This window comes from Colobus angolensis, unplaced genomic scaffold (genome assembly GCF_000951035.1).
Source record: "Colobus angolensis palliatus isolate OR3802 unplaced genomic scaffold, Cang.pa_1.0 Scaffold99, whole genome shotgun sequence".
NCBI classification, from domain to species: domain Eukaryota; kingdom Metazoa; phylum Chordata; class Mammalia; order Primates; family Cercopithecidae; genus Colobus; species Colobus angolensis.
Window position 1 is genome coordinate 3,876,983 of NW_012123931.1, and position 27,595 is coordinate 3,904,577.

The 27,595-nt window shown below is 56.5% G+C and overlaps 1 protein-coding gene across 3 annotated transcripts in view; it reads left to right on the plus strand.

The window, feature by feature from the left end:
• Positions 1-23,891, plus strand: part of SEMA7A (semaphorin 7A, GPI membrane anchor (John Milton Hagen blood group)) — a 25,247-nt gene extending 1,356 nt beyond the window's left edge. For 2 of the 3 annotated variants that reach the window (XM_011932906.1, XM_011932908.1), the window contains exons 2-14: positions 14,276-14,427; positions 14,915-14,956; positions 15,255-15,347; positions 15,548-15,632; positions 15,778-15,888; positions 16,500-16,639; positions 17,223-17,407; positions 18,263-18,371; positions 18,465-18,663; positions 21,194-21,321; positions 21,496-21,650; positions 21,847-21,908; positions 22,217-23,891. In XM_011932906.1, the coding sequence (XP_011788296.1) occupies positions 14,276-14,427; positions 14,915-14,956; positions 15,255-15,347; positions 15,548-15,632; positions 15,778-15,888; positions 16,500-16,639; positions 17,223-17,407; positions 18,263-18,371; positions 18,465-18,663; positions 21,194-21,321; positions 21,496-21,650; positions 21,847-21,908; positions 22,217-22,578 (1,823 nt within the window). In that variant the 3' untranslated portion in view covers positions 22,579-23,891. The remainder of the gene's footprint in view (positions 1-14,275; positions 14,428-14,914; positions 14,957-15,254; positions 15,348-15,547; positions 15,633-15,777; positions 15,889-16,499; positions 16,640-17,222; positions 17,408-18,262; positions 18,372-18,464; positions 18,664-21,193; positions 21,322-21,495; positions 21,651-21,846; positions 21,909-22,216) is intronic. The other variant, XM_011932907.1, reaches the window with a different exon arrangement.
• Positions 23,892-27,595: the final 3,704 nt, after the last annotated feature.

The window sequence follows — 27,595 nt, forward strand, 5'->3', positions numbered from 1 at the left end:
GGACGTGGTGTGGTGCGGGGGCTTGGGGTACCAGGGCGCTGCCTCCACAGTGCCGGCACCGGCCGCTCCCCCCTTGCCTGCACGTGGCAGTTGTCACCAGAAATCGGCTCCAGCGTTGGGGGGCAGTGTCCGTTGGGTGGGGCACGACTGTTGGGACCCCCAGGCATTGGATCTAGGGCGGGGGTGCAGACTTTAGGCCAGGGTAGGTATAAGAACCTGGGGGACCAGAGTCTCCCCCAAGGCATCTCAGTTTAGACCCTGTACTATGGGACAGAAAGCCGGCTAGGCGGGTGTTTGAGGCTTTCTGCCGTGAGGAACTGAGCTCCCCTCCCCTGCATTGCACACAAATGCCTCCCAGCCCCCAGGCCGACTCGGCTCTGTCCCCAAATTTGGCGTGTCTGCGGCCCCCCTGTGGTGATGGTGAGGGAGTCGCGGTGGGGACTGGGGGGACTGGTCGGGTCTGGCCCCACCGGGAGCCTTTTGATGCCTTTGGCAGTTTGCAGGGATTGCGGGAGTCTGAGCATTATCTGGGGCAGGTATTATTAGCAGAGGGGGAAAAAAAAAAACGTACAGGAAAACGAGTGGCCCGAACTGCCGCAGTAGCTGAGGGAATGTGACTTGCCCAAGGTCACTGAGCAGTGTGGGTGCTTAGGTGCAGGCAGGGGCTCTGATCTGGCACAGGACTAGTCGAGGTTCTGGGTTAGGGAGGGGAGAAGGATTTAGATGGTTCAGGGACTATGAATGAGGTGTTCTGGGGACCAACTCGGCTACCCAGCCTGAGGTGCTCCTGGAGGAAGCCGAGCAGCCCTGCTAGAGCTCTGGCCGCCTGTGCATGTAGGAGGCCTGCACACCACTTTGCAATCCCAGCTCCAGCCCCACCTTCCTTTGCCCTCCCAGCAGCTTTGCCTTCCCTCAGTCCCCTTGGCTGTCTTGGACATCATAGCATGTGGGCACTCTGGAGGGGACAAATGGGCATGTCTGAGTGTTCTGGAATCTTTCCCTGCATCAAACCCTTTGCATTTTGGCTCTGTTTGCCTGTCCCACAGTCTTCCCATGACCCCCCACCCCCACCCCACTTAATGCACACCTGCTTCTTAGCACTTAATGCATACATCCCATCCTGGCCACTTAGTTCCCACCCTGAGGCTATTTAAAGCTGCTTTCTGTCCTCTTACCCACTTTTCGAAGCTCCCAGCCCAGCTCCATGGCCTACCTCCCCTACCCGCAGTTCACTGCTGTAGCCACACTGGCTGTGCCCTCTGCTTACTAATGCACTGTTGAACCCCACTGGCTGGGGTCTGCCAACCGTTCACCAGTCTTGTCCAAGGACAGTTTGTGGTCTCCTTCACCAGTGCCAGGTGCCCCACTGGCCAGACAGGCCCTGCCATTCACCTGCCCCCCACCCCCAGGGCCACCAGCTGGTGATGGTGTGCCCGACTGACAGCTGCCTCCTGTCTCCTGTGGGGTGACACATGGTAATCGGACAGGAATGGGCTTGGGTAGGACAAACCCAGGAATAGGGTAAGAAGGGGTCTTGCTGGAAGCCTAGAGCTCTGTCTGCCAGTGGGTGGGTGGGAGTATGGTGGTATCCAGGAATGACAAAATCAGGGATGGTGGTGGTTCTGGAGCCGTTTCTCTGTGAGGCATAGATGGGGATTTTAGTTTTGAGTCAGGACAGCTGTGGGGACTGGAATAGGTATGGAAAGTTCTTTATTTTCTGCTGCTTGGATCCCCAAGTTCTAGAGAAAGATTAAAGCAGGGAACTCTGAGAGGGGCCCAGCCTGCACTGATCAGGGAGGTTGCTGCCTCTGCAGCCTGATGAAAGTCTGGCACAGTGTAGCTCACGCCAGGGAGAGAGATGGGCCATCATGTACCTGCTGGGTGCCCTTGAGCTCCGCAGTTGTCTTTGACCCTTAGAGCTTGCCAGAGCAAGAAAGGCTCTAGGGGTTGTCTCCCAAGGGCTGTCGCTGACACATGGGCCAGTCAAGGATGTGCATGTGTGGTCCTGATCTTCCTGCAAGCAGCGACTGGAAGGGAGTAGATTGCAGGTGAGGGCTGGGGCTTAAAAGGAGGTTGGCATGCCTGTGTAAGCTGTGCACCCCTCTTCCATTTTATCAGTGGTTGGAGGAGGTAGAGAAGGCATGGAAGGTCCTGAACCCCAAGGTCAGAGGTGAACCAGCCTGTCCATGGGGAAACAGAGCGCACATCCCCAGTCTCCACCTGCCCAGCTGGTTCTGCCCTCCCTTGCTTTTGTCCTATTAAACAATGGGATGTTATTGTTGACTTGGTGGCTGCTGGGGAGCCATTCTGGGGCTGCTCCCCAGGGCAGGAGGTTTGTTACCTCCTCCAGGGGATGAGGTCACATCTGGGACTCCCCAAGCATCAGCATTTCCAGTGGAAATCCTTGCCCCCTTGAGGACTTAGATGTGTTCATCACCTTCAAGGTGAACTTCCTCTGCAGAGTCTCATGGTGGGGGGGCAATTCTCCGGAGGAGAGGGGGAGTTTCCTAAGCCGAAAGAAATGCATGGTGAGGTCATCAGGAGCTTCCTACCAAGCTCTGTGACCCCTCTGTCCTGGACAGTGAAGATTCTGAGAGCAGGTCTGGTGGAATGGATGCTGGCACAGGTCCAAGGATGACGGTGGTATAGGGGAGAGAGTTGGGAGGTCGGGAGCCTGGTTCAGGCTGTGACCTAATTTGCTCTGTGACTCTGGGCAAGTGTTTGTCTTTTACTGAACCTCAGTTTCCCCAAGTGCCCAAAGAGGGTAGGGGAGGGGGCTTATCCTTGTCTGAGATTTAATGTCTTAGGATTTCTATCTCTCTGGGATGGGAGGGGCTGGACGGAGTCTGTGGTGGCCTGTTTAAATCTTAGATTTCCAGAAATCTAGAGGAGAAATTGAAACCTGGGAAGTCAGGGGAAACCCTTAAGTTTCATGTTCTTTCCTTTTTTTTTCTCTCATGGGCCAAAGGCTGAGGATCATTTGGAGGAAATGGCTCATTAGCTTGTGCCCTCAAGGGTGGACATATTCACTCAGCAAACATTTGCTGGGGCCAACCTTGTGCCGGTCTTGGGGCTGACCTTGGGGATCCGGTGGTGATGATGAGCTTGGAGATCATGGAACAAGATGGTTCTATGCCCTTGTAGACTTTTCAGTGTAGATGGAGATGGGCAGATAAACCTGCAGGTACAATAGAATGTGTAATAGAGAGCAGCTATGGGCACTGAGGAGATGTCTAACCCAATTTTCCCAATCAGGGAGGGCTTCCTGGAAGAGGTAGCAAGCTGAAATGGCAGGAGGAGTGAGTCAGCTGGGGGTGGGGAGGAATGGGAGGAAGCACCCCACTTAATAGGATTTTAAACCCAAGAATTTACAGCAAGGACCACAGAGAGGAGAGAAGCCATGTGAGGGGCCCCCATATGAGGAGGTATTGAGTCAGCCTGGGCCTGGGGGCTTCCGAAAAGTTTGAAACTTGTCCAGCTGGGCATGGGTGAGGGGCTGCCTGTCATCCTATGGCTGGCCCAGCAGTGGGGAGGAAGGCTGCATCCACTGGAGAAAGGCCGTGGCAGGCAGGGAAGGCCTCTCGAGTGCTGGCAAGGCCACAGCCCCGTCACAGCTCCCTGGTGGGAGGCTGGGGCTGGGTCCAGGGAGACCACGGCTTTCCCCATTGACTCCTGACCACAGGACAGTCTCCAGGTGAGAAAGTCTGTCCCTCAGCTCTGTCTTCTCCTGCTCTTCCTCTGTAGAGATGGAAGGAGCCTGGAGGTGGCGGGGTGGGGGTTGCGTGGATAGATCACTATCTGGGCTGAGGGTGGGGCCCTGGGGGAAGCAGGGAAAGCTGGGCTCTGTTTTTTGAGGAGGGCCAGGCAAGGTGGGATGTGAAGTTCAGCCTAGGGGGCAGGTCTGGCAGCCCTCAGGGGGCAGTAGCGGGAGTGGATGGACCACTGGCTGACGGCCTGCCCACCCCCAGCTTCACAGGGCTCTGTCACAAGAGATTGACTGCGCTTCCCCCGCTTTGGTCGGCAGCTCTGCGCTGAAAAGTTTCCACTTCTCTTGATTTCCTTTTTTGGCCCAGCGTGGCTGCCCCAGGAGCCTTCCTTCATCCATGGTTGGGGGAGGAAGGGGCCCTTAACCTGTCCTGCCTTCAGAGGAGCCAGGGTTCCGTACCCTTGCAGGAAGGGCCAGCCACCAGGTGTATGGCCAGCTGTCCTGTCCTCAGGGAGCCAGACAGGCTAGAAAGAAAGCCGGGGATGGAGAGCCGGCTTGTTGGGCCCTGCCTCCTCAGAGGACAGGGTTCCCCCTTCTCTAGCCAGCCAGGCCTCAAGGGACTGTCCACTCTCTGCCCCGAATAGTATGGGGTGGCTCTCCAAGCCCTTTACTCTCCCTGGCCCTGGCCTTACCGTCTCTCCAGAACTGTGCCCAGCCTCCTGGAGGACCTCCGTCCCTATGCTGCATCCCATCTGGAACACACGGCACACAGCTGCCGCCTTCCCCAGGCCCTACATAGTGGCCTGGCCCCACTGTCTCCTGGACTCCCATGGTTCTTCCCTCACTGCTCCCTGGCTCCCCCACTCCTCTCTGCACCCCACTCCTCTCTGTACCGCACTTACCTCCTCCTTTCTGCCCAGAAAGGAGGCTGCTGGTTCTTTCTCAGTTCTTCTGAGGGACCTTCTTGGATGACCCCAACCCACACAGCCTGACAGCGCTAGCTTAGGATGTCAAAAAGAAATGTCAGAGATTAGCTGGGCCAGCCAAACATTCCACAGATGGGGAAACTGGGGCTCAGAGATGACAGGGACTGGCCTGAGGTTACCCAGTGAGACAGGCAGAGCTGGGACCGGGGCTGAGTCCTCTGAGCCTGTTTCTGCACCAGCTCTCAGCCTGTTTCCAGCTTTCTGTCTGCCGTCATACTCTGTCCCAGGCTGGGAGCTCCTTGAGTGTCTTTTTTCCTCAGCTAGCTCAGCTGGGCCCAGACTCTTCCTGCCCCACTGCTGTCTGTTCTAGGAGCCGCACCAGCCATCAGTGCCCTCTCTTCAGGACCTTGGATTTGGACCAGCTCCATATACCCCTTCTGGTCTTTCCTCAGGTGGTCTGGGCCTTGGGTGCCAAGGACAGGTTGATCTGTGTCCCAGCTCGGGCTAATCTGGTTTTAACTGTCATGACAGCCTGGGATTAGGCTGATCCTGCCATGCCTTCTGCACCCCATGCTTCCAGCCAGAGGCTTGGGCTCTGTGCCAGCACCCCCGGGTAACTCCTCATCATGGAGGGCAGCAGGCCTAGGTCTGTGTTCAGCTCCTCTGGGGGAGAGTCAGGAAGAGAAGCCCTGGGTTTGCCCTTGGGGAGCCCCCCACATTCCTGGAGAGGTGGGTCTTCTGCCTGTGAAGTAGGGTGGACCCCTGGGGAAGTCAGGAATGACCTGCAGATGTAGCCTAGGACTGTGACAGGAGGTGAGAGCAGGAAAGGTCAGTGTGGGATGGTGTAATCAAAGAAGGCTTCCTGGGGGAGGAGGAGGAGCCAGGCTAGAGCTAGGGGCAAGGACATAGGGTGGGGGCAGAGGACAGCACAGACAACTATTCATATTGTTGTTTGTACAGAGTCTCACACCTGTAATCCCAGCACTTTGGGAGGCCAAGGCAGGTGGATCATTTGAGGTCAGGAGTTCGAGACCAACCTGGCCAACATGGTGAAACCCCACCTCTACTAAAAATACAAAAAAATTAGCTGGGTGTGGTGGCGCACGTCTGTAATCCCAGCTACTTGGGAGGCTGAGGCAGGAGCTCTGGCCCAGCCTGTCGAGGAAGGAAGGTCACTCTGATGACTTCTGCACCCCATTGGTGACCCAGGCATCTGTTCTAGGATACCTGTGCCTCTGGCATGGGAGTTTGGCCTGCCCCAGTCTTGCCTTTCTTCATTGTCTGAGCTGCTCCCTGGCAATGGAAGACATGGAGCAAGAGGAAGCCTTGTTCTCACCTTCAGGACCCCACAGGCCAGATGAAATCCCATTAGACAGCATGATCTGAGCAAAGATGGTAGTGCCAGATGGTTTATGGTACAAGGTTGAAGGTACGGGCAGTGAATCTGGAATACTTCCTGGATCCAAGGGATTTAGCTAGATTTTCAAGGACAGGTAAGATCCATGTGCACAGAGAAAAGGGGAAAGGTCAATCCAGGGAACGGAGAACAGGAGCAAAGGGCAGAGATGGGAATGAGCCATGGCAGAGCTGTGCAGAAATGAGGTGGGCCTTGACTGCCCTGCCCTGAGGTTTTGGGCCCTGCTTGGATGGGCAGATAGGAGCCATGGTGGGTCCTTGAGCTGAGGAGTAGAGGTGAGTGTTTTGCCAGGGCTGGCTGGGTGGGGACCTGGCTGGTGAGCACACTCTGCCCTTCACTGTGGTCAGCTTCAGAGCATGCAGTACTTTTTTTTTTTTTTTTTTTTTTTTTTTTTTTTTTTTTTAGAGACAGGATCTCACTGTCTCCCAGGTGGAGAACAGTGGTGCAATCATAGCTCTCTGCAGCCTCGAACTCCTGGATACACGTGATCATTCTGCCTTGGCCTCCTAGAGTGCTGGGATAACAGGCATGAGCCATGGCACCCGGCCCCACAGAGTACTTTATGTTCTGAGCAGAGATCTTGAGAGACTTGTCTTCCTAATCAGTCACTTAGGACCAGGGCCCCACGCCGCACCATGAGAAGATTCCTGCCCCACTGTTGTAACTTAGGATCTTTAAGATGGAGAGCACCCCTTCCATGATTAAGAGAGAGACAGGTGGAAATAAAGATTTTGTTACTAACAGGTCTTGAGGGATACCTGGCATACCTGAGGCCACACACGTGGAGGTCAGGTAGCACGTGCAGGGTGGAGGGATCCATGGGCCAGCATCTTTATGGGGTCCAAGGTGTTATTCAAACAAGTTTTTCACAGGGAGTTTGTTTTGTTGTTGTTGTTTTTTGGAGATGGAGTCTCACTCTGTCACCCAGGCTGGAGTGCAGTGGCGCGATCTCAGCTCACTACAACCTCTGCCTCCTGGGTTCAAGCGATTCTCCTGCCTCAGCCTCCCAAGTAGCTGGGACTACAGGTGCAGACCACCATGTCTGGCTAATTTTTTTGTATTTTTGGTAGAGACAGGGTTTCACCATGTTGGCCAGGCTGGTCTAGAACTCCTGACCTCAAATCATCTGCCCGCCTCAGCCTCCCAAAGCGCTGGGATTACAGGCGTGAGCCACGGTGCCTGGCCTCCACAGGGAATTTTAATTGGTGGGTTTACAGCGAGCAGTCATGAGTTCCAGGAGGTCATGTTGTGACTGAGACAAGGTCACTGGCCTGTCTGCACAGTCCATGCGGGCTGTGGGGTCAGCAGGACCAGTTAAATGGGCTGTATGTAGCTGTCCCACAGGGAAGCAGTCACCAGGAGATGACTGTCTATGGTAGATATCTGGATTGCGCACACTGAGGAACTGGGAGGGGGCAGGGAGCTAGAAACGGTGTCAAGGGTGACAGCCCTGCTTCTGGTGTAAGAAAGCCCAGATTATATTCAAAACGGATGCCAGGGCAACATCAAAGCATAGGAATTCACTACACTCACCTGGGCCTGCACACCCTTGCTCACTTACACACTGTCTTCAGGGTGTTACGGGCAGAGGTCAGGCCTTCATTGGCCAAGTAGCCTCTAACTGGGCTTTACCCTCTGTGGGCCTTGGTCTCCTCATCTGTCTGGGAATGGCTGGCCTGGAAGCCTCCAAGGGCCCATGTCTGGAATACAATGTTATAAACGCAGATTCTGGAGTCAGCTTGCCTGAGTATGAACCTCTGCTCCACCTCTTACTAGCTGTGTAATGCTGGGTAAGTTACTCAGCTTCTTTGTGTCTCACGGTCCTCATCTGCAAAATGGGGATAATAAAAGAACTTACTTCATGAGAGTTCAGTGGTGATTGAGTTAATATATCTAAAACTCATTTGGAATAGTGCTTGGCACGTAGTAAATGCGATGGAAGGGTTGGGTGGTAGGGGCATCATCATCGTCGTCATCATCTTCCTCCTCCTCCTCTGGCATCTCTGGTTTCTGATGGAATGCAGCCCTGGCAGCCCAGCCCCTGCCAGTTCTCCCTAATGGGCTTTGCTGGCTGGCTGCCCTTGCTCGGTCTCCCCTGCTGGTTCAGGCTAAGGCTAAGACTGGGTAACCTTCTGTTTCTCAACAGTCTTCCACCTGCCTCCCTCCCTCCGCTTGGGGTGGTGTAGCCATCCTCTGCCCTCTCCCCCACCCCTGCCCTGGCTCTGGGCCCAGGGGCAGGCCCTGCACCGCTACCCATTGTCTGCTTTGAAGGAGCCACCAGCTGACTTCGGCCCCACTCTGGGGCTTTTGGAACCTGCTGGGTTGGAGAACAGCCGGAAGGTGGACAGGACATGGTGTTTGTCCTGGGCTTCCGGCCTTCCCTGGGCTTGGGCTCAGGGCCTCCTTGCCGGCCTTCCTTCCCTGAGTCCTTGAATCCTGCCCAGGACAGCCCCTCATCACACTGCTTTCCACGCTGACCCTTCTCCCCAGGACTTTGCCCCAGACAGTCTCCCCAATAGCCAAACCTTCTTCTGGTCCTTTGAGCACAGTGGTGCCGTGGGGAGAGCATCCAGACCTTGGTGGCTTGGAGGGGCGTTAGTTTTCTTGTTTGTAAAACGGCAATACAGGTTGTCCTGCCTTCTTTACAGGGTGGCTGGGGGTTTGGTGGGCTGGTCAGTGGAAGCAGATGAGAGTGTCAGTTTTTTCTGCTGCCTCCACTTCCAGAAAACTGACTGACTTCTGTGGCACTCAGAGAGTCACACTTTCTCAGAAAGACCCATGGACTTAACCCTGATTGTTTTGTGATTTGTTTCAAGAATCCTGGTGGGTCGTAAAACCCAGGCCCAAACAAGTACCAGCACCCACCCCAGCTCACACCCAGCTAAACCACAGAGGAGGAAAGTGAACCCAGGAAGGCCCAGTCTCAGTCACCATCACAGCCAGCCAGCTGTCCGGCCACCAAAGAGATAATGAGACTTCTTGGAGTCAGGGCTGAGCCACACATGAGATATACTCCCCTCCCACCCACAGCTGACCTTGGTGGGTGGGAGGGTACTCCCCTTTGGCCCAGCACACAGCTCACTCTTCTCATGGCTCATAAAGAAGGTAGACTACTCACTCCTCCATGAGCTGAGTGCTATCTCGAGGCCCCACCACCTGCACCAGCACACAGGCTCTGCCCTTGCCAGGCAGCTAGCTAATCTAGAACCTAATCCTGCCTGAATTTTGCCAGGACCCACCTGCATCCATGACCTGTCCTTAGCACCAAGCCAGTGCCACCCTGGAAACCAGGCTTCTCACACCCTCTTCCTGGCCATATCAGGAGAGACAGAAACATTTGTTCCTGTACTCCCACCCCTAGTGGAAGGGTTTCCTCTACCACTCTGACATGCACAGCACCTACACTTCCACCATTAGTCACTCCTTTGGATTTAAGGCTTTGATCACTAAGGGCCCCTGGGAGAACAGGGCCTCACCTGGAAGGTGGGTGGGCGGGTGATTCCCTTTAGTTATCAGGTTAGTGACTCGGCACCTAGTGAGCAAGAGAGGGAAGGGTAGAGTAGGGATGATTCAGGGAAGTAGGGAGAGGCTGAATATACAGCTTTTTGCAAATCAGAGGCCCTCCAGGAAGCCCAGGATGTGATCCTGGAGAGAAGCAGCTGGGTAATGGGTACTGGAAACTTGGAGCTTCCCTTGCTCTGTGTCCTTGGGCCAGTGGTACAGCCTCTCTGGCCTCCATGTCCTTCAGTTCAATGACTGTTCGGATCCTCTCCCTTCCACCTTGACATGTGGATGTGGGATTCCAAAAGGTGGAGAGGCTGCAGGCTAATTCCTGGGCATCATGTGGGCCTTCCCTCTACTCTGTTTGCCAGGCATGTGGTTGGGCAAGGGTGTGAGGTAGGCCTGGCAGTGCAGGGGTGGGGGCACAACTGTGGGAGGAGGCTCCTGCCAGATGTGCTGGCTCTCCAACCTGAGGTCGGCCTGCTTTCTGCTCCTTGGCCCGGGGCCTCTCTGACTGCCTGACTTAGGCATTCTCTGGGGGGGGGGGTGCCCACATTCCTGCCATTTTCAGAGCCTGACTCTGCCCACTTTCAAAGGGCTCCTTGAGGTTAGCGTTCAAGGCCCACTGGGTCAGTGGGTCAGGTTGCAAGGCTGGCTTTGCCAGACCAGAGCATGGGACCCAGCTCCTTCATGGGCAACAACACCTCCCACTCTGCCCTCCCCTGGAGCTGCACTCCTCTTTCACAAACAACAAGAATATGGGGACAGCGGGCCAGACGGTGACAGCACCAGAGTGAATGAGAAGAGGAAGCGTGCTCCACCAGGCAGGCCTGCTTTAGGAAACGCACCCCAGAGGCCCAGACTTGCCACAGTCGGTCAGCTGCTGGGGTGGTGATCAAGGGTAGGGGCCCCAAGGAGTCAGGCCCCATTCTTTCCAATGGGATCAGAGCCCCGTGAGCACCCGGCCCCAGGGCTATGTCTGGTGGAGGTTATCTCCTACAATCCAGCCTTCCTTGCAGCTCGCCTATCTGACTGGAGCTGGGCCTTGCTGGCCCTGCCACCATGAGAAATGGGACTCAGGGGAACTATGGAGTCCGGCTGGGTACGGGGCAGCCTGAATGTGCTTTCTTGGTTCAGCAGGAGCGAGGATTGGCTCGGAATCACATGGGGTGGGGGGTGGGTTGTCTTGTGCCTGGCTTGCCTCTGGGCTATGCCCTCCCCATGTGTCCCTAGCCCCCTCCCCTGCCTGAACCCCTGGTTATTCTGGGAGCTTTTAGCTACCACTTAGTCAGCCACTAATGCGTCAGGCTGGGTAGTGAGGGGGGAGACACGGTGCCAGACGGTGCTCCTTTTAGACAAGCAGGATGGGAAGCAGGGGGAGCCAGGAGGTGGGGGATGCCAGAGGATGGGGAGGCATTTTCCACTCCTGGCCCTGCTCGTAGAGTTCAGGCAGCAGGGGAGAGTGATGGGCAGTGGGTCAGTGTGTCCTTGGACAGGCTGCATCTTCCCTCCCCCATCACATGTGGGCCTCAGCTCACCTTCCCGATTCTTCTCTCATTAGGACTGTGCCAGGCTGCAGCGCATGGCCTCTGCCCTCTGTACAGCCACCTTCCCTACCTTTGCTCAGGCTGTGTCCCCTGCCTGGCGTTCCCTCCCCGCCTGTTCTGGGCCCATCCAACTTTTATCTACCTCTCCTCTCTCTTTGAGTTTATAAAGCAGCAAAAAGAAAATGTTCAGGGATATGACACATACTCCCTTGGCCTGGCCTTTTTAGGGGCAGCCCCTGGCCTCGCTCAGCCCCTGCCTGCGCAGAGACTCGAGGCCTGTCCCTGATGGCTTGGTGCTGCCTTCACTTCCAGGCAGCCCTCCTGTCCCTGAGCCCCCAGCCCCCGCTCCTGCCAACCTAAACAAAGCTTCCTTTCATGTATTCATCGAGCTGCTGCTGCTCGACACTTCCCGGGCACAATCAGGCCTTTTGAGGGCCTCGGGCGGTGCGGGAGCCCAGGCCGGGGCTGGGGTGGAGAATGGGCCAAGGCCTTGTCCTGGGGCTGAGCTGGTGTCATTCCCTCTAGCCCATATACATCACTAAGAAGTGAGCTGGGAAGGGCAGGAACCTGGGGGTCACGGGAGGCTCGTGGGCTCCTGTTCGTTTTCCTGCAAAATGGGATGAACAGTCCCTGCCTTCCTCCACCCTAGCCATTGTGGCTAGGGTTTGAAGGGAACTGGGCTCAGGCTTGCAGATCCGCATGGGATTGTCCTGGCCCTAGTGCCGCAGCTCCTAACCAGGGGCCAGCAGCCCTCACCCTCCCTTCATGTCTTCAGCAGGTACTTTGTGGGCAGCCCTGTGGTCCATGCTAAGACAGTTTTGCTGGGGAGCTGTGGAAGCTTTCTGTGGTGCGGCTGTCTGACCCCTCAGATGTGTTCCCAGAGTAGGGCCAGGCCTCCCCCTCAGACCTTACTCTCCAGGACCCAGCCATGCCTTCGGCCATCAGGGGCCATCAGACTCGACTCCCTAGGGCAGGACTGCTTTCCTCTTCTCTTCAACAGCCCTGCAACTCCTAGACGAGGCACCACCCCCCAGCCCAGGGTCCTATCTGGTGCCTCTTTCCCCTTGAGTAGTTGTACCAAATTGGCCTTGCTGGCCCCCTTGGAGACCTGGGCCTGTGGCCTTGGTGCAGGTGTGGGGCTAAGGTGACTGATGGAGGTGGCTAGCATAGTCTGACGGCTGGGACTTTTCTGCTTTGACTCCCAGGGGCTATGGATCTCGGGTCCTAGCCCAGCATCTCCAGATGCAGACATGCACCTTTTCCTGGCCGCCAGGCTGGCTACTGGGGGATGGGAGGGGAGCGGGAGGGGAGTTGGGGCTGCAGACTGTCTGGATCCCAGGCTGGGCCATAGGGGATGGTGGCTGCAGCTTGGGCTGTGGGTGGAAGGGGAGTCATGGGAGCTGAGTTGGGAATACCGTGTCTGTGACCCCAGCACTCTAATTCTATCCCAGGAAGGGAGGGGGAGCAGGGCAGCACCCAAGACCTGCCAGTTCTCCCTCCCGCCCTCCCTCCCTCCCACTGAAGTGCCAGTACCTCTCAGCCCTTGCTCTGCACATCCGGGGCCTACAGGGAGGGAGGCTTGGGGGCCAGGGAGGGCTGATATCCCCGGAGCTGTTCAGTTGGGCTGTTTGTGATGTGCACCGGGAGAACCACACCACCCAAGGACAGTGAGCTCAGCATTTCTCTCTGTGGCCTACCTTGCTCTTGAGAGCTGATACTCCAGCTTTGGACAAGCTGATCTGTCCTGCCTGCTGATGTGACCTTGGCATGTCTCCCAGGGTACCTCAGCACTCTCCTCTGCACAGTGCACCAGGCCACAGAAGAGGTGAAGAATGCTCACTTCCAGGGGTGACCTGACCGTGAAGGGATGTTTCTTAAAGAATGAAGGTGTGGTTGCGCAGTGTGTGGTCCAGCTGCTCCATACCCCCATTAAATGCAGAATCAATATGGCTCCAATGGGAGTAAGAGGGATCGGGGGCAGAGTTGAGGAAATGGTAGTTTTTTTGGTCAGAACTGGAGCTTGGGTGTCACTGCCAAGCTGGCTGCCCCAGAGTTTCCTGCAACTGGAAAAACAGTGGTCAGACCCAGTTCCTGGGTGAGGCCCCGGCTGGTCAGAGGGGAAGATGCTGGCTGTGGCTGATTGCTGGGGGCACAGCCACAGGCCATCCCATCCCTATAATTTACTCCTACAACCAGGACAACCTCAGTAGTGTCACTGGAGATGAGACATCTCCCCAGAGACAGTGGCTGCAGTCAGTTTCTTTTCTGGGGAAAATTTTTCCAGTCAGCCCTTCTGCTGAAAGGCCCAGGCTGTGCTCTGTGAAGGTCCCCCGTCCCAGAGTTGCTGGGGAGGGAGAGCTGATCTTTACTCCCAGGAGAGCTAACATCTCCGTGGGTGAAACCAGGCCAGAGTGGGCCATGGAGCAGAATCCAGCTTGGTAGGCAGGAGCATAGGCTCTGGTTCAGGATCTGCTGCTGATCTGCTTCCGTGTGCCCTTGGGCTGCCCCTCCCTAGGCCTCTGTTTTCCCATCTGTGAAATGGGAGGGAGTAGATGTTGAGATTCCTTTCCTCCTCTAGTCTAGTGCTCACTAAGGGGCTGGGGACGGGCCCGGAGGGGTTGGAGAGGGATTCCTGAAGGAGGAGAAGGGATTCTGAGTATTGTGATTCCTCGGAACCTGGACTCCAAGGGGAGTGCTTGGAGGCCCTGCTGCCTGCTGAAAGGCCCGGGGTTGGGGGGCACCACTTGCTTTGGCTTAGGGCAACGGAAAGCCCCCCAGAGCATGGCCAAGGAGCCCTGGTCCTCCTGCCAGAGCCCAGCCCCTCAAGAGTGTGTGCCAGAGGAGGGGGTCTGTTCCCCCAAGAGGTCCCTAAATCATGCCCCATTCTGAAGTCACACATACTGTGAAGGAAGGAGAGGCTGCCACACTAGGGGAGGGGCTGTGCTATAAGTGAGGACAGCTGGTTGCTGGAGCCCACCAGAGGATCTCTTACTTCTCCTGTCCTTGGCTCTCTGAGTCTGGGTGCCACCCCCGCCCAGAGCTTGTCTGAGGCCCTGCCAGGACCCTGAGCACAAAGCACTGGTTGTCAAGCAGGTTCTGGTGTGCCATGTGGAGGGGACCCAGAATCTTCTCTCTTGGGACCTGGCTTCAATGTTTCTACTAATTATCTCCTCCTCAGGCCATGTAGGGCAGGACCGGGTGGACTTTGGCCAGACTGAGCCGCACACGGTGCTTTTCCATGAGCCAGGCAGCTCCTCCGTGTGGGTGGGAGGACGCGGCAAGGTCTACCTCTTTGATTTCCCCGAGGGCAAGAATGCATCTGTGCGCACGGTGAGCCTCTCTCCCCCAATGCCCCACCACCCTCTTATCTCCCCTCTAGCCCTGCCGAGGGGCCTCAGGGAATCCGTGGGAGCTGGCATCTCTTCCTAAACTGCCCCCACCTCCGTATCCTATAAATGGCTCCTGGGGGAGGCTCCCTAAAGGTAGTCCAGATTGGAGTGGGGAGCTGGGGCGGTGTGGAGAAAAACAGGAGCTAATGGGCCTAGCCAGCTGGGCAGCGCTGCTACAGAAAGCCCAGGCTGGAAGCTGGGCCTCAGAGCCCATGGCTGGTCTTCTGAACCCTCTGGGCCTCAGCTCTGGATATGAGACCCTGTTTGACCTCAGGCAGATCACTCACCCTCTCAGTGCCCCAGTTGCCCATCTGTCAGATGAGAATAATGGTGGCTTCCTTTGGGGCTTATCCTGAGGCCGTGTGGAAAGCATTTCAGGGGCATCTCACCCCTGGCAGAGTGAACTAATGCTTCTCCCCTTCCGCCAGGTGAACATTGGCTCCACAAAGGGGTCCTGTCTGGATAAGCGGGTGAGTCGGAGGAGGAGTATGGAGGGGTCTGAGCCACTTGGTAAAGGGAGAGGAGACCCTGAGGGTCTGAGGAAGGAAGCATGGCCCTGCCCTGTGAGACCCAGACTGATGGGGAGACATGGTCCTCTGTGCTTAGGGAATGGCATCAGCTGCACCCACTCTGGGCTGTCCTGGGAGGCTGTCACCTATGCTCAACCCTTCTGACACCTTCTTCCCTGATCCTGGGGGTCCTAGTGCTAGACCTGCTAGGGCCTTCCAGCAACCAATTTCTCTCCTCCCTTCTCTCTTTCCCTGGCAGGACTGCGAGAACTACATCACTCTCCTGGAGAGGCGGAGTGAGGGGCTGCTGGCCTGTGGCACCAACGCCCGGCACCCCAGCTGCTGGAACCTGGTGAGAAGGCTGTTCCCATGTGCCTGATTAGCTCACCTTCTACTGGGTGGGCTTCTGCCCCTCATGGTGGGAAGGAGATGGCGAGACTCCAGTGCTGCCCTTGCCCTGGGAGGATTGGGCCCCTGGCCGAGAAACTGGCCATCATGGGAGGCAGTGGCTGTGGGATTACGTGACCATCCAACCCTCTGGATCTCCCACAGGTGAATGACACTGTGGTGCCACTTGGCGAGATGAGAGGCTATGCCCCCTTCAGCCCGGATGAGAACTCCCTGGTTCTGTTTGAAGGTAGGGCATTGCTGGAGCAGGCGCCCCACGGGGAAGCTTCTGAACTGGGCTGGGAGAGGGGTGGTCAGCTCCTTGTCCAGTGTCTGGAGGAGGGACTTCCAGGAGCTGCCTGCCCTCACTCATGCCCCCCTCCCACTATCCCCAGGGGACGAGGTGTATTCCACCATCCGGAAGCAGGAATACAATGGGAAGATCCCTCGGTTCCGCCGCATCCGGGGCGAGAGTGAGCTGTACACCAGTGATACTGTCATGCAGAGTGAGTCAGGCTCTGACTGGGCTGAGGGTGGACCAGGAGGTGTGAGCACCTAAGGTGGCAGATGGGAGCCTGATGTTTCTGGGAGGGCCCCCTGAGGGCTGCTGGGGCCATACAGGAAAGCAGGACCTTGGTACAGGCCTGAGGAGTTAGGGTTGGCTGAGGGCAGAGAAACAGACAAGGTGTAGCAGTGGGATGGGCCCAGCCCTCTTTGGGAACACAAACAGAGGGAGCCCCAGACCCAGCGCAGGGTCCCCAGGAACCAAAGTTTATCCTCTGCTGAGTTCATGTGGAGGCAGCCTCAACTTCCTCCTCATTAGGGCTCTGCCAATGAAGTGACATAGGGGCCCCCAGGGACCTTCCCTCAATCCCCAGGCATGAAGTCATTGCTCCTGGGCTGATGACATCTTTGTAGGAGGAGGGCAAAACAGGTGTGGGGTGGAGGTGCAGAGCCGAGGGCCCCTTGGGGTGTTGGACCTGATGTTCTGAGTCCTCTTCCAGATCTGATTTGCCATGGTTTGCGCAGACCCGAAGGAGAGGGGAGTGTGCGGGGCTGGGGTGGTCTCCCGGGCAAGCTTCCCAGCTCTACGCCCACTCGCCTCTGTCCCTGGCAGACCCACAGTTCATCAAAGCCACCATCGTGCACCAAGACCAGGCTTACGATGACAAGATCTACTACTTCTTCCGAGAGGACAATCCTGACAAGAATCCCGAGGCTCCTCTCAATGTGTCCCGTGTGGCCCAGCTGTGCAGGGTGAGCAGGGGTGTGAGGGCTGCTGGCTGCATATCTGTGTGTGAATAGGTCTGAGTGAGGGTGAGTTCTGTGTGTCTGTGTGCATGTAGAAGTTGTGTGGATGTGGGAGTGAGTCTGTCTGGGACTGTGGGAGTAGCTGTGTGTACATGGAGCGTCACGTGTCTGTGTGTGGGTAAAGGTGGCTGAGCTCCTGTGCACATATGATGGCATGTGAGCGTGTGAGAGTGTGATGGTGTGGGTGTGTGTGTGTTTTGCCTGTGTGAGTGTGCTGTGCCATGTGTGTGGGTGTGTGAGTCAGTAAATGTGTGTGTGAGTCCATCTGCTCTGTGGGGACCTGGCGTTCTCACCTGCCCTGACCCCGAGCACCGTTGGTCCTGGGCTCTGGCTCAGCCAGGCCTGCTGACTGGAGTCTCATCTGGAGACCTGCCCTGAGTCCTGGGGCACCCCTGGCAGGTCCCGGCCCCTCACAGCCTGCCTTCCTTCTCTGGGCCCAGGTGCTGATATTGCTGGCAGTGGTTTCCTGCAGGGTGTGGGGAAGCCCGGGCAGGTGCTGAGGGGCCTCTTCTCACTTCTACCTTTCCAGGGGGACCAGGGTGGGGAAAGCTCACTATCAGTGTCCAAGTGGAACACTTTTCTGAAAGCCATGCTGGTATGCAGTGACGCTGCCACCAACAAGAACTTCAACAGGCTGCAAGACGTCTTCCTGCTCCCTGACCCCAGCGGCCAGTGGAGAGACACCAGGGTCTATGGCGTTTTCTCCAACCCATGGTGAGTGGCCCTTGTCCTGGGGCCGGGGCTGGCATTGGTTCAGTGTCCAGTAGGGACAGGAGGCCTTCGGCCCTGCTGAGGGCCTGCCTGGTGTGGCATGAGCAGGGGCTGCAGGCTCAAGAGGCGAGGCTGTTGCTGGGTGTGGGGTAGGGGGACAGCCAGTGCGATGTGTGTACTGTCGTGAGTGAGTCTGCACTCATGGGTGTGTGTGCATGCCCTATATGTACACTCATGACTGCAGTTGTGCCTGTGTGTCCCGCCACCTGTGTGTGCCCGGAGTGGACCCTGGGCCTGGGAGGAAGCTGCTGAAGCATCTCTTGGGGAGCTGGGTGCTATTACACCCGCTCAGGCACTGCCTGAGCCTGATAATTCACACTTCTTAATCATTCTCATTGATTGAAAACACGGCAGGCAAAAGTGTTGGGTGTGTGTGGGGAGAGTTAGGGACAGAGTGGAGGAAGCCAAGACCCTGCTCTGTGGTTCCTGGGTGGGTGGGGCCGCCCCAGCTGGGAAGGGGTTGGGGGTCTGGCCTCCTGGGGCATCAGCATCCCACAGCCTGTGCCCAGGGAGGGTTAGAGAACTGCTCAGCCCATGTTGGGGTTCCTCCTGCCTTGGGGTTGGGTAGAGCAGATGGCCTCTAGACTCAGTGATTCTGTAACAGGATACAAGGTTGTGGTTTTAGATTGCAGCACAAAGAAATCAGGCTGAACTCCTTCTCTCCTTCCTCCCCGCCATCCCTCCCCATTTTCAGGGGCGTTTGGTAACTCAGTGCCAGGCACAGAGCTGGCCTGGGGGAGTAGAGGTGGATGGGTGGGTTCTGGGCCCCCCATTGAGCTGGTCTCCATGTCACTGCAGGAACTACTCAGCCGTCTGCGTGTATTCCCTCGGTGACATTGACAAGGTCTTCCGCACCTCCTCACTCAAGGGCTACCACTCAAGCCTTCCCAACCCTCGGCCTGGCAAGGTGAGCGTGACACCAGCCGTGGCCCAGGCCCCAGTCCTCCTTCTGCCTCACTTCCTACCACCCCACTGACCTGGGCCTGCTCTCCTTGCCCAGTGCCTCCCAGACCAGCAGCCGATACCCACAGAGACCTTCCAGGTGGCTGACCGTCACCCAGAGGTGGCGCAGAGGGTGGAGCCTATGGGGCCCCTGAAGACGCCATTGTTCCACTCTAAATACCACTACCAGAAAGTGGTCGTCCACCGCATGCAAGCCAGCCACGGGGAGACCTATCATGTGCTTTACCTAACTACAGGTGAGAGGCTACCCCGGGACCCTCAGTTTGCTTTGTAAAAATGGGCATGAAAGGTATAAGGAATAATGTAGTTAACATCTAGTTGGACCTTTACATGTGGAAGGAATAATTGAGTGACTAGAGTTGTCGGGGGTTAATGTGTGTAGGTGTGGAAGAGTCAGGCAGGAAGAGCTTCCTGGAGGAGGTAGGGCCAAGAGGGGAAGGGGGATGGGAGAAAAGAAAGCATTGGGATTTGGAGGTGGAAATCTGGAGAATCTGAGCAAAGGTAGGTGCACCTTTGGTCCAGATGTCTGACTCAGGGAAGGAGATGGTAGGAAGAGAGGTGGCAAATAAGGAGGAGGGGCCTGAACCACAGGGATCCTGGTCTCTGCCAGGCAGAATGAGGGATTCAGGCCCTGCGCCTGTCTTTGGGATTGTGCAGGTGAGAGGAAACATTTGAGGAGTTGGTGGGACACAAATTAGGCATGAGGAAGGAGTTCCAGGGGCAGAGGCTTTGCCGTCTCACAGAGATCAGGGGCAGCTTCTCCTCTTCCCTGGAGTAGGCCCCGCCGGGGGAAGCTGGGTGGAATGCCCTGGGAGATGCTTCTGCATTCTGGAAAAGCCACAGGACACAGAGGAGCCAGTCCTGAGTTGGGTTCGTGGCAGTTTCCCATGCCAGCTGCCTTCCTTGAGACTGGAAAGGCCCTCTAGCACCTCCGGGGCCATTCGATTCAGGCCCAGGCACCCATCCTCAGTTGTTCACATTCCCCATGTGATTTCCTGTTGCTGCTTCACCTTGGAACTATCTCGGCTTTGGTGACCTTGTAGGAAACTGGAACCCCAGCGCCATTGTTTGGCTCCTGGAAGCCTTGGGGAGAGGAATTTGCCACAGGGCAGGACCTGGGTCCTGAGTCCCTGACTTTTTACCCCGCATTCATTCCAGCTGCACCCTTGGGCCCCCTGTCCTTGCTTGGCTTCTGTAGTGGCTGGCACAGCTGTTGTGGTCAGCCAGGGATGGCACTGGGGAGCAGGGGAGGAGAGGTCACACAGTGCGGAACTGGGAGCAGGAGCTAGGACAAGGACGGCTGGACTTGGGTCATGGATTCCCTTCCTGCAGACTTGGGAGGTGAGCACACTTGAGTGATTAGGGAAGGTGTTTTGGTTCTCTCTGAGGGCCGTGCAGGAGGCCACATTTTGGAGCCTGTAGCATTCATATTGGGGATAGATTAAAAAATAGAGCTTTCTGAGTCCTCTGCAGAGAATGGGAGGCTCTCACAACTAGGAGAAGTATTGGCTCTTTTCCTGAGAATTTTGCCAAGGGGATGCTGTTACTGGGGCTGGTTTGGAAGGAGGTACAGGGCAGTATGTCTGTGAAGGCAGTGGCTGGGGTGGGGGCTTATCAGGCCCAAGGAGCATCTGGCCACATCTCAGAGTCCACAGATGAGGATCACAGACATGTAGAGGAAATGTCCTAGGCAGGCGATCATCTGACTGCTTTTTTGGGGCAGGCGATGCCCTGGGAAATTGGGAGGGAGGGAGAGAGGGAGGTAGGCTATTCTAGAAACTGGGGCAGCAGGTGAGGTAGGATTGGGAGGACCAGGGGTCAGGATGCCCATTGGTCCCTAATTGTGAACAGAGAGAGCATTGGTCTAGGAGGCAGGCAGCTCGGTTCTAAGACCTTGGGAACTCTTGATTTAGAATCCAAGATCCTTTTTAGATCTCAGATTTTATAAAATTAAGATATCCCCTAAGACCAAATGCAATGCGGAGTTCTGAATTGGATCCTAGAACAGAAGAAGGACGTTTGTGGAAAAACTAGTGAAATCCAAATAAAGTCTGTAGTTTTGTTAATAGTAATGCACCAATGTCAGTTGCCTAGTTGTGACAAATATACCGTGGTTATGTAAGATGGTAACATTGGGGGAACTGGAGAAGGGTAGATTGGAGCTCTCGGTACTATCTTTGCAACTTTTCTGGGAATCTAAAATTACTCCAAAATAAAAAAATGTATTTAAAGTAAATATATTCCCTAAGAGTCCAGGAGACAGGGGAGTTGTAGAAGCAGCTGAGTGGTTGGGCGCTGACAGATTTGGGTTCCAACTTGGTCTCTGCTGCTCATCAGCCCTGTGACCTTAAGCAAGTGGCTTAGCCTTTCTGAGCCTGATTTCCTTATCTGTGGAGTGAGGAAGATGACAGCTACCTCACAGGGCTGTGGAGGGTTAAATGAGGTGATGCATGGACAGTAGCCACGTTGTCCTTGCTGGTGTGGGGCTCCTGTTTCTGTTCTTCCCGTGCAGCCTTGGGAATGTTGGAGGCCGTATCCAGGGACCCCTGGACCTCCCAGGATGGCCTCTCTGGACCAGCCTTGGAAGGTTCTGGGCTGCCCTTAGGCTCCCACATTCCTCCCCAGTCACGCTCTCCTCACCCTGCCCACCCCAGTCCCGTGACCCTTGCCTGAGCTGTGACTTCCCACACCTCCCTGGCCTAGAGGGAGGCTGCCCGGCCCCACAGTGGGGCTCCCGCCCACTGATCCTCTGCCCACCACACACAGACAGGGGCACCATCCACAAGGTGGTGGAGCCGGGGGAGCAGGAGCACAGCTTCATCTTCAACATCATGGAGATCCAGCCCTTCCGCCGCGCGGCTGCCATCCAGACCATGTCGCTGGATGCTGAGCGGGTGAGCCTCCCCCCACTGCATCCCATGGTCTGTGCAGTGACCGCAGCTGAGGACAGGGCTCCTTTGCATGTGATTTGTGTGCTCTTTTAAGAGGTTCTAGGCCTTAGGGCCTGGATGCTTAGGACTGAGTGTGGGGTGGGGCCCAGGCCTGATGCAGTCCTGCTGTCCTTCCAGAGGAAGCTGTATGTGAGCTCCCAGTGGGAGGTGAGCCAGGTGCCCCTGGACCTGTGTGAAGTCTATGGCGGGGGCTGCCACGGTTGCCTCATGTCCAGAGACCCCTACTGCGGCTGGGACCAGGGCCGCTGCGTCTCCATCTACAGTTCCCAACGGTACGTTGGCCAGGATCCCTCATCCCTGGGAGAAGGTGGGCATGGGAGAGGGGGAGGTGTTGGGCTGGAGGAGGTGGCAGTACTGGGCTTTTCTGGTGCGACCCTCCTCTCTGCTGGAACTGCATTGGGGTGAGGACAGGAGGGCCAGGTCTGCAGCCTTGTATCTGCTGAGCCTCTTTCGTCCTTCCCACTCCAGGTCAGTGCTGCAATCCATTAATCCAGTCGAGCCACACAAGGAGTGTCCCAACCCCAAACCAGGTACCTGATCTGGCCCTGCTGGCGGCTGTGGCCCAATGAGTGGAGTATGGCCCTGCCCTGATTGTCCTGGTCTGAGGGAGACATGGCCTTGTCCTGTGGGCCCCAGGCACATGGGGCAGGATACAGTCCTGCCAAGGGAGCCCTCTTGGTGGGATGAGTGAGACGGAAGAACAAAGGAGGAAGCTGAGGGCTGGGTTCCCCATGTTCATTCAGAAGCCTTGTCCTGGGATCCCAGTCTATGGGGAGGACACATCCTTCCCTGGAAGCTCTCGGTCCCTCCTCATGGCTGCTTTCCCCTGCCTCCCCAGACAAGGCCCCACTGCAGAAGGTTTCCCTGGCCCCGAACTCTCGCTACTACCTGAGCTGCCCCATGGAATCCCGCCACGCCACCTACTCATGGCGCCACAAGGAGAACGTGGAACAGAGCTGCGAACCTGGTCACCAGAGCCCCAACTGCATCCTGTTCATCGAGAACCTCACGGCGCAGCAGTACGGCCACTACTTCTGTGAGGCCCAGGAGGGCTCCTACTTCCGCGAGGCTCAGCACTGGCAGCTGCTGCCCGAGGATGGCATCATGGCTGAGCACCTGCTGGGCCATGCCTGTGCCCTGGCCGCCTCCCTCTGGCTGGGGGTCCTGCCCACACTCACTCTTAGCTTGCTGGTCCACTAGGGCCTTCCGAGGCTGGGCATGCCGCAGGCGTCTTCAGCCCAGGGCACTAGAACATCTCACACTCAGAGCCGGCTGGCCCGGGAGCTCCTTGCCTGCTGCTTCTTCCGGGGGACAGAATAACCCAGTGGAGGATGCCAGGCCTGGAGACGTCCAGCCGCAGGCGGCTGCTGGGCCCCAGGTGGCACACGGATAGTGAGGGGCTGAGAATGAGGGCACCGACTGTGAAGCTGGGGCATCGATGACCCAAGATTTTATCTTCTGGAAAATATTTTTCAGATCCCTCAAACTTGACTAAATGCAGCGATGCTCCCAGCCCAAGAGCCCATGGGAGAGCTGGGACCCCATCTCTGGACCCTGGGGCTGAGGCCTGAGTCCTTCTGGACTCTTGGTACCCACATTGCCTCCTTCCCCTCCCTCTCTCATGGATGGATGGCTGGTGTTGCTGAAGACCCAGGGCTACCCTCTGTCCAGCCCTGTCCTCTGCAGCTCCCTCTCTGGTCCTGGGTCCTACAGGACAGCCGCCTTGCATGTTTATTGAAGGATGTTTGCTTTCCGGACGGAAGGACGGAAAAAGCTCTATTTTTATGTTAGGCTTATTTCATGTATAGCTACTTCCGACTGCATCTGTATGAAAATACCAAAACTACATGCTGGGGGGGTGGGAAAGGGAGGGGCTGGGAAGGGATGGGTTGGGGAGGGGGGTGATCCCAGTCTGAGGCTCCCGGGGATGAGATAAGAGTCTGGAGACGGGCATGGGTTCTTGGAGAGTGGCATGAGCTGGCTCTGCCCTGGGAGCCCGGTCTGAGGGGGATGTTGTTGGAGCCCCCAGTGTTGGGGGTAGTTATGGGAGGGGGTGGGGTGAGAGAGACAAGGGAGAATGAAGGAGAAAACTGAGCCGTAGGTTCACCGTGTTCATTTAGAAGGACGAGCCGGGTCCTCAGGGGGAGGTTCCAGGACTCTGCCCTTGGCGTTGAGGGTTGGGGGGCGGGGGGCCTCCTCCCTTCCCCTCAGCCCCCTTCCCCAGGGGCTGTGCTTCCATGCTCCTAGCCTCCCACCTTCGCTCAGGACATGTTATAACTTAGGCTAAACTGTGAAAATTCCGGTGGGGATGGCCTGGACCAAACTCTCCAGGCAGGCGGCCCTGCCCCCAGCCCTGTCCATCCATTTCAGTGGGGAGCTGGGCCCTTCTCCAGCTGTGTCTGGCCGCCCAGGGCAGGGGCTGGGGCCAGCGGCCTTCCAGCTTTGGCCCCTGCACCTCTTCTCAATGCACTTTAATAATGTAACATATTACTAATAAACGAGCTATTTATTTACCTGTGCCTGTTCCTTGCCTGCAAAGCTGTCCTGGCCAGGGGGTGAGGGTGAGGGCTCCTGTTTATTACTCGCCACCCCCTGGCTACGTGAGCATCACACGCATTCTTGCATGTCCTGGTTAGGGCCCAGGAGCCAGCTTAGCAGGGCTGTAGCTAGTGAGAGGCAGGAATGGGGACCTGAACCCACGACTCCTCAGCAGCGTGCTGCTTGCCCGAGCCTTGACCCCAGAGCCCCAATAGCACCTGCACCCCTTTTCCCCATTCCCAGCCTCCACCTCCCACCCCTTTCCCTGGGAGGCCTGGCCTGGGCCATGCTAGAAACAGCCTCAGGATTCCCTGCCTTCAAGGGGCAGTTCTGGAGGGCAAGTTGATCAAATGGGGCCCTGTGGGATGCTGTAGGCTTGAGTGTGTGTGCAGGAGGCTGGTGCTGCCTGAGGGGATGAGGGAATGGGATTTGCTCCAGGCAGGGTAGGGGTCTGGGTGAGGGTTGGAGAGTAGGGAGGGACCTGTGGGGAGGGTTTATGAGTGATGAGGTGGGATTTGAGTTGTAGAAACTCAGGGCTCCCTCCAAGCTCAAGTAAATAGGTTTCAGAACACATAAGTTTGTACAGGAAGGAGCCTCTGAGGCTGGGGTGGAAGGATGCAGGGGAATTAGGAGGCTGTCCAGTGGCGGGTGGAGGTCAGGATGAGGGCAGTGGCTCTGGGATGAAGGGCAGGGACAGTAGGGGGAACTGCAGATAGAAGTCCGGATGTCCCCCAGAGGCCTCACCTCCCCCTTGTTCCCTTCTCTCTGTCCCCTGTCTCTGGAGGCAAGGACCTAGGCCTTTGGGGTCTGCTACGTGTTTTTCCTGAGCAGTGACTGCTGGAGGGGTCCGTGGCAGACTTGGGGCAGTTGACTTCTCTGTCTGAGCCCAGCTTCTGCTTGGCTCTGGCAGACCCCACAGGATTGGAATCGCCCCCACCCACAGCGCTCCCTCCCACTTCAGTTTGCTCTGCACTCTCATAGCCAGCCCATTCCTGAGGATTCTCCCCATCCTTTTCTCCCTCAACACTCAGCATGCCCTGGGGAACCAAGGTCTCAGCAGGTACACGGGACCAGGGGTCTCTGGGAGTTTGGGGAACCCAGAAGAGCCCTGGGTGACTGGGGCAGAGACCTGGGGCTGCTGCCACAATTTGTGGTCCTGGGCAGACCCTCGCCTTTCCTGAGCCTCATTTCTTTCCTGTGTAAAAGGCAGGGCTGGACCTGGGCTTCTGTGGACCCCTTTCCTGTACATCTTGTCTATCCCAGTCTGTCCGTATTCCAGTGTACAGCCAAGCATCAACAGCAAGACGGGGACTTCACAGGCTCCTGCTCAGCAAGCTGGAGGCTGGTGGCAAAGCAAAGGATGGAAGTGAATTCCAGCCCCAAATGGGCTGAGCGGCAAGTGGAGAAAGTGTGGGCTTAAGCCTTGGTCCCTCCTGGACTGCTGGTGGTCTCCAGTCAGTTCCCTGTCCCCTCTGGGCCTCAGCAGCTTGCCTCTTTCCAGAGATGCTCTTGGTACTCTGATGGGTCCATGGCAGGGGATTTGAGTGATGGAACCCACTCTTTTGTCTCTGTGGAGGCACCAGGAGAGGCTGGGCTGGGAGGGAAGCCGTGTGCATTAAGGCATGAAATGAGCCCATGTAAATTCCGTGTAAATGAGCCAGCAGGGAGGAGGCCAGCCAGGCACAAGCCTCCTGCCCTGTTTTCCCCACTGGACAAACAGCACAGCAGGCCTCTGGCTGGCGGTGTGTGGGCAGGACGGTTAGGCTGGGCCCAGGTGGTGGGAGGATCTGCTCTAGCCATAACCACACGATATCCACGGTGCCAGCACTGGCTTCTTGAGGGCCAGGACAGGGACAGGAGCGAGGCCCATCCTTCTGCCCTCTCTTGTGCATTCTCGTTGGGAAGGAGGAAGAGAAATGAGACTGAAAACTCAACTCTTCTGGGGAAAGCAGCTGGGAACTGGAGATTTTGTTCTGCCTCCCTCCCACTTTAGGAATGTAGAGTCACTACAGTTTATCCCCCGTCCACATGTCCTGTCATCCTCTCTCCCTGAGGGAAGGCTGCTGTGTCCTCTTGTCTCTCTGCTACATCAAATCATTTAACAGCTCCCTACACCTGCAGACTGATCAGTCTGGATCCAGCATTCATGGCCCTGCTATCCCTTCCCATTTCTCCTCAGCCTTCTACCTTCCTTTGCTGGAACCACTCTATGCATTTGCTCCTGTGATTCCCTCCCCTGGAATACCAGGAGGAGGATGCTCCCTGGCAAAGATTTCAGAATGACCTGGAATTCTCCAGAGGAATCCTGGATCCCCCCCTACACTAATGCCTCAACCTGTTCACTCCTGATCTTTGGGAGGGTGCACCTGGAAGCAAGCTCTGGGGTCCCTGGGAGAGAAGGCACAGCCCCTGCCCTGGAGACACTCAAAGCCTGGTAGGGAAGGGCAGTGGGCTGGACAGTGACCATAGGTGTGACGGTCCTAGGTGGGAGGTGGGAGCTCAGAGGGGGCACCTAACCCATTGGGCTGAGTGCTCAGGGAAGGCTTTGAGTAGCGCTTTAGAGGATGTGTAGAAGTTCCCCAGGAGGAGATTGACTGAATGGAGAGGGAATAGCATTTACAAAGGCCTGGGAGTGTGAGAGGGCTGGCTGGAGTAAAATGAGCTCCATGAAGCCAGAAATCCTCATCAGTTTTGTTCACAGCTATATCTCTAGTACCTAGAACAGTGCCTGGCACATAGTAGGTGCTCAGGCCATTCTTATTGAATGAATGAATAAGATGAGAGAAGGGAGAGTATCTAGAGGGGAGACTGGATGACTCCATCAGTTCCCGATCCTGAGAACTAAAGCAAGATCTTTATCCTGCAGACACTAGGGAGCCATTGAAGGATTTTGAGCAGGGGTGGGGTAGATGATAATGATAATAATAATAATGGTGAGGATAATGGGAGCCTGAGATCCATGTTTTCTTATACCCCATTTCTTACACCAAAGACCCACTCCTCACCATTTCCAGGTGTTTGTAGCTCCTTACATGGTCCAATTTTAGCCTCTTGCTAACTGGAAAAGGAAGTGCAGCCATCCTGGCTAGAGTGCCAGACAGGAGGTCTGTAGGCATGGCCCAGTGGAATAGGGCTGAAATGGCTAAATCTGGGGCTCAGGAAACACTTTTATGTCAGCATTGGTTAGCTCTGGGAGGAAGGGACCTTGGGAGAAAAACAAAAACAAAATCCACATTCTCAGGGTCACCAATGGCCATGAGTCAGCTCCCACCAAGGGAAGGAGCACAGAACCACCCTCGGGAGGCCCTGGCCCTCTTAGTATGCCAGGGCCTTTCTCTAGGGTGGTGTTCACACCAGAACCGCTGCACTCAAACCAAGTCAAGGTCCCAGAACTCTGGCAGTTCCTTCAAGTTGGGCAAAATAAATGAGCTCAGAAGGGCTTAGGTAGAGGTGAACACGTCCTTGGGGCTGAGCCTACATCATGGTGGGCACACACATGGCTTGCAGCTTGATTCAGCTCTAGCCTATGCCTGGAGCAGACATTGCTAATCAGTCGTGGCATTCCTTTCCTGAGCTCAGATGAGCGATTTTCTCTAGAACTTGCATTCTCTGGGGGCTACTGGCACTTGAAATAGGGCTCATCTGAATTGAGATGTGCTGTAAGTATAAAAGACACACT